At 31.7% G+C, this 15105-nt stretch overlaps 1 protein-coding gene across 1 annotated transcript in view; it reads left to right on the top strand.

Annotated features, from left to right (window-relative positions):
- Positions 1 to 15105, top strand: part of LOC108908079 — a 47691-nt gene that overhangs the window by 27233 nt on the left and 5353 nt on the right. The window contains exon 2 of the mRNA XM_018712029.1: positions 1495 to 1671. Within this exon, the coding sequence (XP_018567545.1) occupies positions 1495 to 1671 (177 nt within the window). The remainder of the gene's footprint in view (positions 1 to 1494; positions 1672 to 15105) is intronic.

The raw sequence follows: 15105 nt of genomic DNA, 5'->3' as shown, positions 1-15105 counted from the left end.
TGGGCAATTTAAAGGGTAGCTGCTAGAAAATTGTATGAAGGTAAATTAAGCCTATATCGAAGCAATTTGGAGGAATGGTCTGAAATCGTCTCCCGGTATTTTAAGGACTGCTGGCACAAAAAAGATAATTTTTTATGGTATAATTATCTTAAATCTAAAATGTTTTAAAGTTTAGAATATGAAGAAGATATCTCGAGAGGCTTTTAAGGTATCTGTCTTGTACATATAAAAATATTCATCTTAAAAATGTCGAGAGACAATTTAGTAGTACCCAGTATAAATGAAAGCCTTAGTAAAAAAAACGCTGAGGATTAAATAAATATAAATAGAGAATTTAATAAAAATTAAGCCCTCGAGAAATTAGGTGGAGAAAATTCCGAACATAATTCACGTTTTATTTTTAAATAAACTATAATAACGTTAATATATTGACTTATTTCACTTTTCACTTTGCAACAATAATTTATTAACTAGTAAAATATAGGCAATGCTGGTCTTATGCTTGCAGAAATGTATGTGCTTGATATATAGCAAAATATATAAATATGACCTTAGTTCACCGGTGATGAATATGTTAAAAGCCATCTTTTTATTTTGCTATAATACTAAACATAAATTTAGTTAATATTATTACTATTCTTATTCGTAAATATTACGGTGGCTTTGAAAGTTGTAACGTCTGTTAATTGATGAGGATTATAAATTATATCTCATATGAAACGTTTTTAAGGAAATAAATTAATGCAAATTCTAGTTGTACTGCTTATGAAAGTTTTCTCAACAGTGTTAAGTAAGTAAGACCATTTTTGCAAGCTATTGTAATTTACGGACATTAGAATTGTACTAAATTTCCTGATGGATGTATACAGGATGTCCCAAAGCAAATGGGCTATTATACTTCTACTGTAACACCATTCAACTAAAATAAATTTACTTTCATATGATGTTATGTAATTGTTTTCAGACTTTTAACAGTGATCTTTACAAAAAAAAATCAAGAGCACAAAAATATGTTTTGTCGCAATGTCAGTATCAGTTTAAGGTACATCCTGTACCTATATAGGTATCGGTTGGAAACACTGCTAGGACGCTATAGCGGTATTGTTTTAAGATTCCCGCTTTCACTTCCATTGTGCCAAGTTCATTCAGAAAATGTATATTTTACTTTCTTCTTCCTGCAAGCGGGCAGTTTGAGATAAGATCTAGGGACAAGAGTACTTTCATTTATTCAAGTGCCTGAAGCCATACAACAATTAGCACGACAAGAAGCATACCATATAAAGACAAAACTAATATACAGTGTGTACCGTAATTAAATAGACAACATGCCTTAGCAAAATGGTACTCGTTTTTATTTTTTCAAACTTTAACACCTCGAAAACTATAGATTTCATTTTTCTGTAACCTTTTCAGTTAAAAGCCTTGAAAGAATCACCCTTTAAGGTTCGTCGACGTACTTTTAACAGTAGTATATAACACTTATTTTGGTTTTAGACGGTCTGGAACAAAAGTCAAGGATAAAAAGGCCCAGGGCGCCTCCACCAGAACCAGAGAATGACGTCGAGACGGACTTCGATGAACGGAATAATCCTCTCAACGCAAACTACGTACCACCCGGATTTTTGAGTCCGTCTGTGATCGAATATTTGGAACTGGGAAAATCGATACCAGGTAAAAATCTAACGAGCGTTCAAACAAAAACGTGGTCGAAGTTGGCTCTGACACATTGGACGTAGGGAGTAGCTTATAGCGACCAACTTAACCTGATTTCTCAACTAGCTGTATAGCAGCTGTCAGTTTCAATAACGTTAATGACTATATAACTTTATTTTAAAGAATAATCGTGATAACAATAACAAACAATTAAAGGAGCTGCGGAAAGTGTCCCCCTCCTTGTTATAACAATAAATTAAAGCAGCTGCTGAAAGTGTTAATTTCACGAATCTTGTCTATAAGTCGAGCCTGCAGATGGTTTAAATCAGGAATAGGCAGTTCAAAAATAGTGTTTTTAAGGTAAGGCCACAAAAAGAAATCACACGGCGTAATATCACATGACCTCGGTGGAAATACATGTACAGCATTGATTGCGCCATCTTGTTGAAAGTAAAAGTTTGTAATTTCGTTTTCTTCCAGCTGGTTAACAAAAGGAGCGATAATTTCTTCTCTATACCTTTGCGCAGTAAGAGTACCATTAAAAAAAATAGGTCCATAAATCCTCCTTCGATCGAGAGCACACCAAACTCCAATTTTTTGAGCGTGTAGAGGGCCCTCGACAAAAAAGTTATCTGGTTTTTCAGAAGACCACATTCTCATGTTCTGTGAGTTTACGTAACCACTTAAATGAAACCAGGCTTCATCAGAAAAAAAGGTGATATTATGAAGTTCACCGTAGTCGTTTAAAAACCATTCACGAAATACAGCCCGTCGCGGAAAATCAACTTCATGAAGTTCTTGCTGACAAATTAAACGATAGGAGAACAAACGCAAATCTTTTTTTAACACTGTGTGGCAGGTACCTACTGATACTCCCACGATTTGTGATAAAACACGTACAGAAGTTCTTGGTGCATTTTCCATTATTTGTTGGACATTTTCTTTTAATTCTTCAGTCCGCTTTTTAGGTCGGCCGCTTCCTTCTTTTCTTGTTACACTGCCCGTTTCACGAAAAACATTAACACAACGCTGAACTGCACTTTGAAAAATTTTGTACTCAACAACGCCGGGAAATTGATTTTGAAATTCTATGAAACATTCCTCAATAGAATACTTCCATATTCCATCAATCTTGCGTCCATTTCTAAAGTAGGACTCTATTATAAACACTTTTTGTTCTTAAGAAAACACCATTTTAAACGCTTCTTAAAACGAAAATATTCAAATTGATAGCGGCGATATAGCGCTTTGACAGATGACGTTTAAGTTCATTTGCTATACGCTACGCCCTACGTCCAAATTTTCAGAACCAACTTGACCACGTTTTTATTTGAACGCTCGTTATAATTAGTTGTAATCATTCACTTTTCGTTTCTTCCGAATTAATAAGCAATGCGATTGAAAAAAGAACATTTATAGAAAACATTTTTTTTTAAATTCGTAATTTTTTTTTAATAAGGGCTAGAGAAAAAGAAAAAAAGGATTTTGAAGTTCAGAGTCTATATTTAAAAAAAATACCCCTTATTGATAAAATGATATTATCGGTTTTATCCGGTATCTCTAATATAGACATTTTTTTAAGTTGTGAATTTTGGGTCTTTCATATTATGAGTAACAAGGGAGTTATTTTACTTTCTCACACTAATGGCCCACCCTGTATAATTTTTAAACAAACTGTAAAGAGGCATATATTTGGGAATTGTACAACAAAGTCTTACAAGAATTAAAAATTCTTACGCAAATGTTTGTCTAAAATTTGGCGTTTATAGCTGGATTTGTAAAAACAAAATTCTTCACATTATTCTGGAAATATTTTATTAGGTACTATACTGAATTACTAGAGTTGTATTCATATTTATAATTAATTTTATATACAGCTTTTTTGTCATTTAATATATTTGATTTCCATTTAAGGAACCGTCAATTTTTATAAATAATTTATTACCGTTGTTTGAATGTCAATGTTTCGGGAACTAATTTGCAATTGGCAGCTGCGATTTTTTTCTTACAATGCAAATTTGTTTAAACATTTTCCACAATTTGGACATCTACCTTTAAAATGCAACAGAAAATCGGCTTAAGAACAAATATAAAAATTGTTTATATACATTATAATGTATGATTCTACAAATAGTTTCCCTATTAACGAAAAATGTAAAATTATATTTTAAATTTAGCCTCGTCCATACCATTAGCGTTCGTTATATGCAAAATATAAGTCGTCGTATACGTATCATATTTCAAATGGGTTCATATTTCACGTCGAAGAGAAAGTTGATAATATACTGTTAGGCTTCGCTTACACTATCACTTTTATTGTCCGGAGAAAATTTAAAGTATAATAATGAATCATGTACACAATCCTGCAAATTTTTGCTGTTTATAAATCATTGAAGTCAGTGAAAGCGCATTTAGTAAAACTACGAGGTGTGTACAAATAACCGAATTTTTTTAATTACGTGCTAATCTCCAGATCCCAAGAAAGCACGTCAGTCTCGATCCAATGTCGAAGTGATGCCCACTGTTCCTTTTTTCGAATTTAAAAGGATTGTGCATTTTGAATTGTTGCCTTAAGGTGAAATAGTGAACTGTTTTCCTGTATAAACACTTTATTCAAGCAAAATGATAAGCAGGGTGAAATATTATACAAAATACCCTTTACATTTAAGCGTAAGGTTTATTTATACTCTGTTATTTGTGAAACATAAATCAGAGCTACTATTATAATTGAAGAGTTGGTTTCTTACTTCCTTCACTTACTGAAAAATTTGTAATAGAAACACTGTGATGTATCACCAGTAAGACAGTAGATATTATTAATTTTTTAATTAGATTTTTCATTTTCTCTGACGAATTTTAGGTTTTGATATTTTCGAATGGTTGCGAGAAAGTCTCGTAGTATAGGGCAAGCTTTAGGTATGTGTAAAATATAGATGAACAGCGTTCGATTAAGTCTACGGCATTAGCATATTCCCATATTGCATAAAAATGAATAATAAACAAATGCGTAGCCGGTGATTAACATGGTATATTTAAGTTACGCAATAGTGGCAATGAAAAAAAAAATGCCGCGCCGCATAACTAATTATTACAGAAGTGTAAAGGAGTATAGTGGAAAATAAAGCGGCATTAACATCGCATTGATTTCTGAATGTTTCACGGTAACAGTTACGCCGGTCTTCATACCATCTGCTACAATTATTTATAACTAAATAAATTTAAATCAGTTACACAAGAACTTTAGTTTTTCTTGATGGAAGATTACATTGTAAGGTAATCCGAAATTTGTCCTTTATAGAACAAATAATTAATTACTGCTTAAAATTTGTGAGTTTCGAAAAGTGTTAAATATTAACACAGGTTAAATTTTTACGAACTTATTTATAAATGATAAAATAAATAAAATAAAAACCACTTGAAAACATTGGTGCAAACAATGCATAGTGTAAAAAAACTAAATATTTTCATGACTACGAATCGAATATGTTTTAACCAAATTTATGTAAATGAAATTAGTTAAAAATTTAAAGATATTATTATCCTCTGGCCCTGCATTGTCGCAAAAAGGGGTCACGGCTTTTTTTAACAGCGACACAATGTAACACAAAATTGTGGGATTGATTACCTTACGTCGGCTTCAAAAAAGCTTAAAAGTTTATCGTGACTTAAATGCCTGTATAAGTTATTAACTTAGAAAATTACAACTTAAAATAAAAGAAGTGTCATTTACATGATGCTTCAACACCACAGTTTAAGTTGCTGTCTTGTAAATCCTCAAAATAATGTTGCGCAAGCTACTACAAAATTTTTTCAGTTCTTGTATGTTCTGGTATTTTTTCAGAGCAATCGCAATGGATTGTTTCTATTTCAAACTAGGCATTACAAATTGACCTTCAGGAAGAATTACAAAAATGTCTTGTTTCCGTTTTGGTGGTACTACTACTGAGTACTGACATAGACATAGGTCCATTATATTATGTCTCTCGATACTGCATCATTCTTGGCATGTCTTCATTTTCTTTTAATTTATCTACTTTCAAATGGACGTTTTTTAACAAAGTAATTTGATAAATGATCATTCCAGGCTCGGAAAAATTTATAATTCTCACAATTAATGACTATGATTGGATTGGGTTTGTTCCTTGCATTTTGGATCTCTGCATTCCATTCTGATGGCGTTTTAATTGATAAGTCCCATATTGCGATCACATTCTAAATAACTATCACCGTTTGTATAGGCGTTCGATCGATAAACTAAATCTAACAGGAGCAACATCAGAACACGTGCTAGTTACAAGTTGGATACATTACATACATTACATTACATTTTGCAACATTAAGAAAAACACATTATGAACATCATACTGATTTCTGCATACCTTATTAAAGTAATGAGAAATCTGAGTAAACTAATAATTTAGAAGATGCTAGGACAATTCATGGGAAAGATGGAATTTGCAATTTTTACAACCCATTCTTCACATGTTACAAGAACAATTACAACCAACAGCAGTTTATTGGTACCTTCACACATCATTTGATTTTCTTTAGAAAGTTGTTGAGATATAAACTGGTTAATTGTTCTTGCCAACAAAACGTCTATTAAAGTACTTTTATCTCTTTGTAATATTGATGGGTTTCGGAAAAACATTAATTTGATGTAACTTTCCCAGGGGTACCGCAGAATGTAATGAGAATCTTGGAAATGGAAACAATAGTTTAGAATTGTGACGGCGTCAGTAACTGTTTGAAACTTAGTGTTTGACTTAGACCAAACAAATGCCTGTTTCAAAAATCGGGCGTAACTTGAATTTTATGGGCTTAAAATTAAGTAAAAAGTACACAGAATAAAAGCCTAAATTTGTGTATTTGTAGAAGTCGAGCATCATATTGTTTATAACAAAAGAAAAAAAATTGCTCTTTCTTCAGTTTTTCGCATATATCTCCGCCTCTAATAGACATGCGGTATACTTATCGATTTTGTTCCTGAGGAAATTTGCTGCAAGGATAGGCTTTTGCGAAAGCTCGCATTTTTTTTACATTGCAAAATTAGCGGTGAAGAAAGTGCAAAATTTTCAGCATTAAATAAACAGAACGAATTTGACTGAAATTGGATGAAACTACAGGAAAAAATAACTGTTGGGGTGCTCAACAAATACCCGCAATCCGGACCCCAATTTCAAAATGACGGCTCATTTTCGAAGACATAAGCGAAAAAAGAGCAATTATTAATTTTTTTTGTTATAAACAATATGACGTTCGACCTCTACAAATACACAAATTTAGGCTTTTATTTTGTGTATTTTTTACTTAATTTTATACCCATTAAATTTGAGTTAGGCCTGATTTTTGAATTCGTCTGGACTATGACTTTATTTTAACCTCGCGTACATACTTTATAGTGTTTACCTACGAGATCATAATAAATTATAATCTGCAATTATAATCTGCAATTATAATCTGCAATATGTAAAAGTCTTGATGTTTTAATTAAGTTTTAATGAAGCAATGATGGAAGAAATGTCAATCAAAATTTCATGGACTTAATAATTTAATCGTTTTCCCATATCATCTAATCAAATCTAATGGCGTAGCTTTAAGTAACTGCTTAAAATATCAAATTTTTACGAATCTTCTGAATAAATATGAGTTACCTTTCGTTTATCCGCATCGACTTTAAACACATGTATTATTTTGTACCATAGTTTATCCACATACATCAAAATAAACATTAAAATTCACAATTAGTGGCACCTATTTTACTATTAGAGTTTACCATTTAAGATATAAAATAGATGCTTAAAACTTTGCATTAATTTATGATAATAAAATTCCTAACTTCTATATTTTATTAATTGACATGGCAGATCAAAGAAATGTCCGCAAAGTTTATATGTATAGACATTACCTACTACACAATATGCTAGTACCTACACTTTTAATTGAAAATTTATTAAATAGTTGATTTACTGTAACTAGACTACCGCTGTTCAAATGTATGATTTCCGGTGAAATTACCTGTCTTTTTTTCATTCATCATACAAAAACATTGAGCTTGTGAATAAGTGGAATTCTTCATCACTATGCAAAAGGGAAATATACGAGGTATGTTAAGAAAATAACCGATCTTTCTAAATTACTTGCTAATGGAGATATTTAGTGATACATGGTTGCCACGTTTAGAAAGTCAAAGATCTAGAGTGCGTGCGAGTCGCCAATTGCCGATTGACTGTCAGAGAAATTGCAGAATCCTACATTAAAAAATTAACTTGTTCTTGTTAAAGTAGTTTTTCTGGTAGGAAGTATACAAAAAATGTGTTTTTTGCGTATGCTATGTATAAAGTGAATACCGAAACAAATTTACAAGATTATGCAATATACACGTTTTTCAAGGAAGATGTAATGTTTACTGTGGACTTCCATATAATGTCTTTACCTAAATTTGTATTTCTGCTTAGATTTCCATGGTAGTAAATTTCTTTCCGCATATTTAGCTTCTATTGCTTTTCCTATTTGTTATACAATGTACGATTTTAAGCCCTGAATTAAATGAGGAAGATTTGTTGTTAGAATCCTGAAGCATACAATGCAACAAGAGAATTAATACTTATAAAAATATTAGTGGAAATGTAAAAAAAAGATGTCATTAAAATTAAGTTATATGTCACTTTAAGCCGAAATCATAATGGTGTAGGTATCTTTAGTTATTTCATTGTAACATTTAAGAATCGTTTTTAATTAAATTCATTGCGAAAAAGTCACATTTTCGACGAAAACTATTCTTTTTCAAATACTTCTTAAAAAATACATAATAATAAATTTTATTTTAATCATGGAACTGAACAGTGAAAGAAAATGAGAATTTATAAATACCTGTCGGCTAGAATTTCATAAATATAAATAATTTTCAGAAAAGAATAAATAAATTAAATTTTTCAATGTGTTAATTAATAATAATGAATTTTTTCGTTGCTTTGATTCTTAATTAGATAGGAATAACATTTTCCAATTAATTTTAATAACACTGTGTATGCGATTAATAAAGCTAATAAATATACAGATATACATCAACAGTTTTTAATTAGCTATTATTAAGATCAGCTTTTTAAAGTTAATGTTCTGAAATATTTCTTTTTCCTGTCACTTTTCGTGCAATAAAAATGTTTGTGACACTTTTTTAAAATTTTTTAAACATTTTTGCAATTTTGAAAATGTCCCGATAGGCCAATCATTATAGCTTTTTTTCGGAAAAAAAATACTATTAGAAGTTTCTCTGCGGAATATTGTTCAGAAATGTGTTATAAACAAAATATCAACAAATCTACTCGAGACTAGTTGGGAAACATTGTTAAAACAATGGTCAAAATTATGGAAAAGTAGTTTTTCAACTGGCGTAAAAAAACTGTTATTCATAGAGAGAAAAAGGTTTATACAAAAAAGGTAGGTATTAAATAAATCTGTAAAATAAGACAAGTCCGATTAAATTCCGATAATTTGTTTATGCGCAAGAGCTCAAAAATGGTCGAAATTGTCCGCTTTTTTCAATTGCTAATAATTAATGCAATTTTCATCGCAGACACTTGTAATTCAGGATTTTTGAAGCTTTTTGCACCCTTAATAAGTGGTAAAAATTTCAGCCCAAAAACTTCATTAGCTTGGCGTTGGCGGAATTTGTTATCTAAGAAGATGCTATTTTCAATTCATTTTTCCCAAGCTCACAGGCGTTGTAGGGTTTCGATCATTAGTTGTTTTTGTACCTAAATAGTTGTATTGACATATGCATTTACTGATAATTTAATTTTTCAAATTTAATTTGTTTAAAAATGACTGAAAAAATGTTAATATTTATTACATCGTTAAGCGCGCATGCTAAGCCTCGCCTTCCCCACTCGTTCGCTAGACCAAGTAATAGAACGCATCGCCGCTATCTTCTTTTTCGAAATTAAATAGTTGAATTCACCTTAATGTTAATGTAGGACATGAAAATATAGCTCTTAATGTATACTCTCTCCAAATTTCGGCTCTTAATATTAATAATTAAGGTCACTGCGATTAAATAAATAAAAAAAATTATCTCAGCTTCTAATCAACTTACAACAACGATTTTTTTTTAAATTCGAAGAAAACTAAAGTAAAGAGGTTACTATTTTATTTTATAATAATTACCTATCTTAACAATTTAATAAATATTAACATTTTTTCAGTCAATTTTAAACAAATTAAATTTGAAAAACTAAATTCTCAGTAAATGCCTATGTCAATACAACTATTTAGGTACAAAAACAACTAATGATCAAAACCCTACAACGCCTGTGAGCTTGGGAAAAATGAATTGAAAATAGCATCTTCTTAGATAACAAATTCCGCCAACGCCAAACCAATGAAGCTTTCGAGCTGAAATTTTTACCACTTATTAAGGGTGTAAAAAGCCTCAAAAATCCTGAATTACAAGTGTCTGCGATGAAAATTGCATTAATTATTAGCAATTGAAAAAAACGGCAATTTTCGACCATTTTTGAGCTCTTGTGCATAAACAAATTATCGGAATTTAATCGGACTTTTTTCATTTTATAGGCTTATTTAATACCTACCTTTTTTGTATAAACTTTTTTTCGCTATGAATAATAGCTTTTTTACGTGAGTCAAAAAACCACTTTTCCATAACTTTGACCACTGTTAAAACAAAGTTTCCCAACTAGCCTCGAGTTGATTTTTTGATATTTTATTTATAACAGGTTTCCGAACAATATTCCGCAGAGAAGCTTCTATTAGTATTTTTTTTCCCGAAACAGGCTCTTTCATGTCTATAATGACTGGGCTACGAACCTCGCCCAGATCTAGTGATCTACACTTTTATTATGTGAGTTGTACTGAAGGTAATCCAAAAAAAATTTGCTTGCCTCCTCCCACATCCACCTCAAAACAGATCCTCCCTGGTCTAGATGTAAATGTAGGTTTATTTTGAAGATAACATCCGTTGGGAGACACTCCCTATAGGCATATAAAACCAGTGATGAAACTTATTGATATGCAGGAATGCATAATAATAATTGATATTTTTTATAAATATCCATTTTCTTAAAACTTCTTGCGTTCGTGCTTAGGCATCACATCATAAAATTAATTAAATAACAATTAACTGATTGATTATACAATATTTTTTCATCGGAAAGTTCATAAATGTTATAATCAATCGTTTGCCTGTCATATAAATTTCATATCTGCTGTCACTTGAGCGTATTAATTAATTCCTCGATAATTTTTTATTCTCGTTTATACTCTGCGTTGTTTCGAAGACCCTGCGGTGTAAGTGGAGCAAGGACCTCCGACACTGTCATTGTACGCACACCTTGAACGGGTTTATTGCATCTTTATAGTTATTAAGATGCAATTCGAGAGTTAAATGGGAAGCTGACGCACGCCAGTCGAATCGTTCGAAGATTTCTACGGCCTGAATGGAATGTGTACATGTCCTGAAATGTTACATCCAGTCTGTTATGGGCGATTGTTTTGTCAATGCGTATAAGATGCCAATATAATTTATAATACAGTGTGGCCACCGAGGTATCCGATATACTTATATACAGGGTGTTACAAATTAGTAGGTCAAGCAATTAACACATATTCTTTGGACTAAAATAATGGGACTTTTCTTATGCCACTTTTCATTTCGGAGCCTCATTTTAAAAATACAGGGTGTCAAAATTAAAATTTAACAAATGATTTTTAATGATAACTCCCGTGATTGTAGAGATATTTATTTGAAATTTACCACATATTTTGATCTTATGTCGGCACACTTTTTGTGTAATTTTGAATACGCCTATGCTTTTGGAATATATTGTTTTAGATAAAGCGGCGTTTTATTCTATTTTTTTCACTCTTGTAAGATTTTTATTTGTGGCCTCGTTTAGAAGATATTGTAACTTTTTTGGATACGCGACATCAATTTAGTCGGCGTTGGATTTTTGGGATTTTATGAAGTCAGTTGAACATGTAAAAAAACGCTTGGCAATAAAATTTAAAGACATTCAAAGGCATCCCTAAAAAAGTTTACTGCTAAAGTTAAAAAATTATAATAATTTGTATATAATGTGTAGAAAATTTCTATTATATGTTCATTTGGCCAACAACATGTTTTAATTAAGTATTTATGTCCTCAAACAATTTTATTATATTGATGGTAAATTTCGTTTTGTTCCGTTTCAAAAGGTATCCAAAATGCCATGTTATAATAATATTAGTAAACAAAATATCCCTCTTATTTCTCCCTTTCGCAATTGTAATGTGAATGATTAATAGAATGGTGCCTATAACAAATTAATATTACCTGAATCACACCAAATTCCGCATTGCTGCACTGCACTGTTGGGCAATTTATCAACCACTTGTCAACTGCTGTGATTTATTTCCCAGTAGCCCAATGCAACTGTCTTTGTTTTCCTTTGCCGGTGCTCGCATTCTTCAACTGGTCGTATACATTTCTACCACCTCTACGTTTAGTTCGACCGGGTCTGTTTGTATGGCTAAATAAATATGGGAATAAATTTTTCAAATATTTCAATGCCGAGTTGCTGCGTAGCGACCGAGCCTGGTACATACCCTGAAGTTATTGGTTTTTCAATTGACTTCGCAATAATTATACCAATACTAACTTTAGGCTGAAACCACATATTTTGATTTGGGGCTTGCTGTACGAGATTTGCAACTTTTTAGATATGTTAGGTTTTTAGTAAGTAAATTTAAATAAGTAAGACGACTCAAATCTTTTATATAGCCGCAAAAAATCTTTTTTTTTTAATTTGGACACCCTGTATTTTGGGGGTCCGAAATTAAAAGTGACAAAAGAAAAGTGTCATTATTCTAGCCCAAAGAATATGTGGTTAACGGGTTGACCTACTAATTTGTAACACCCTGTATAAACGTATATGAATTCTATTACTAATTTTAAGCAAAAATGATTATATTCACTTTTCCCGAATTCCCAATGATTCTTGAAATATCGGGGTTTGAAGTTGCTTGGTTCAGATCCGGAGATCGCGGTGGCCAAGCAATGGAACCACCACGACCTATCCATCGGTTTGGATACTTTTCATTGAGGAAATTAGTGACACCTCTTCCATAATGGGATGGAACACCATCGTGCAAAAAGAACTGATTCTGATTTGAAGGGGAATGTCCTGAAGTAGTAGAAGAAGATAGTCTTCTAAAAAGCCCGGTATATTTCACTGTTCAAATTTCCGTCGAAGAAATATGGTCCGATAACTTCATTATTAATTATTCAAATAGCATGAGGGTTTTCGATTGCCCACACATGATTGTTGTGGAAATTGTAGATTCCATTCCTTGTAAATGTAGCTTCGTCACAGGAAAGGGTTCTTGAAAGAGTATCCAGATGATTGCTCCACCATTCACAAAGACGAACTCTTTGGGGAAGATCCGTGAGGAGAAGTTCTTGTACCGGTTGGTAATGATAAGGATGCAGTCCGTTTTCTCTTGCACAGCCATCCTACTTTGTCCAGTAAGTATGGAATTCTTCTCGGACTAGTACCAGGATCAGTTTCAACAAGCTCAATCACTTTTCCATCATTGTTTTTTCACATAACTTCTCTTTCACAAGTTGGTTTAGGGAACAACTTCTATTGAACGTTTGCTTGTCTGGAAGGTGGAAGTTTGGATATCGTTGTTGATATTCCCTAACGGAGGCGGCGGTACTACCATTGCAATATCCATACACGAGAATCATGTCCGCGTATTCTTCATTTGAATAAATTAAGGGCATGATTTTAATAATACAAATGTAGCAAAAAAATAAAAAAGAACCAACTGTTAATGATGACAACTGAAGACATTGCAGCAAAAACGAGGTAACTGCGCTATTAAAAATTTTTCAGGAGGGACAAAAACATGTCTTAAAATTCAAATTGATTCAAAAAACGAGATTTCAAAGACTGCAGTTTTTTGAAAAACTAAAAAAAATTTTGCAGCCATCTCGTTTTTGCCACTAAAACTATGAATATATATTTTTTATTAATGATGGACATGAAATTTATTTAACTAAATGCAAACTTTAATGTTCACTATTATATGTACCTATATTTTAAATATTTTGGAAGCTACCTTATTTTTGCACCAAATAAAATGATCAGATATTTTATTTAAAGAAAAACAAACTTTATTTTAGAAAACAATGGAAGTACATGTTAATAAACGTTTTTTTCTTTCCCCGCTATCTTCATCATCTGTATCTTCAGTCTCACCTTCATCTGTCTTCAGGTTTTGATGAAAGGTTAAATAATCAACCTGTAGATATCTGCACAGTTGCCTTATTATTGGACCAAATGTTTCGTAGTAAATGGAGGAGGTAACTACAAAAAATTGTGCATTACTTTTCAAATTCGTTCAAATACCTCCAATTAGCCAAAAAGTGCAGCTACCTCGTTTTTGCTGCAATATCTTCAATTAACGAACTGACAACCAACAATTTTTTTCTAATCCCAACCATGTTGCTCATTATTAAGTTACCTAGTAACAATGTAGCAACAATTTACTCTTTAGCAACTACCTATACGATTTGGCAACGTCAAACCCCGATATTTGAAGAACCATTGGAAATTGGAGAAAAGTAAATAGAATCATTTTTGCTTAAAATTAGTCACAGAATTCTTTGATATTGTTTGTGGTGTGTATGTGTAATATGAATTTGTGTCTTTATGTATTTGTTATTGTAATGCGTGATGTATAACTTTAGCTACTGTAGGTATTAATGCATATTTGTACACTCACCATTTGCTAATAGTTTGCAACCTGATATTATATGTCTGATCGATTGTTTCGGAAAATAAATGACTTCTTCTTCATTTATCATTTATGATTGTGACGTCTTTTAAAATATGTTTTATGGGCATTTGTGGTTATGATATGATCTTGATTTGTAAATATAAAAGTCTCAGTTTCAGGGTATCTATAACTTCCCTTTCTGTATGTTCGTTATTTTGATATTGTCATAGTGGCTACCATGAAGCGGTTTGGATGAACAATTTATTTTCTTCTGTTCTATCGAATTGAAGACCTGACTGTTCTTGCGTCCATAGGTTTAGAGATGTGCAATTTGTAACTATTTGAACTATAGACCTATGCAATGAGTGGGTATTCTTTATTATAGAAATAGGATCTTAAGGTTCTGTTTTATGCACATTTCTTGTAGGTCTATCATTCATCTTCCACCTTTCCTTCTACTTCTTCTATGTTATTATTTCTTTATATAAGTTGGGACATAGTTTCCTATTTTTCGTTAATTGTATTCTGGTTAATGTATCAATATTTTTTAAGTCTGTTTTGGACCATATTGTTCATTATTATTACTATTATTATTTCGCATGCCATATTTGAATGATTGTTCTAAGAACAAATTGTTTATTTATGTTTATTTTAACGAAAGGCTTCAGTCCT

This window comes from Anoplophora glabripennis, unplaced genomic scaffold (genome assembly GCF_000390285.2).
Source record: "Anoplophora glabripennis isolate ALB-LARVAE unplaced genomic scaffold, Agla_2.0 scaffold1, whole genome shotgun sequence".
Lineage (NCBI taxonomy): Eukaryota > Metazoa > Arthropoda > Insecta > Coleoptera > Cerambycidae > Anoplophora > Anoplophora glabripennis.
Note: the sequence above shows the minus strand (reverse complement) of the source record. Positions and strands in the feature narration are given on the sequence as shown.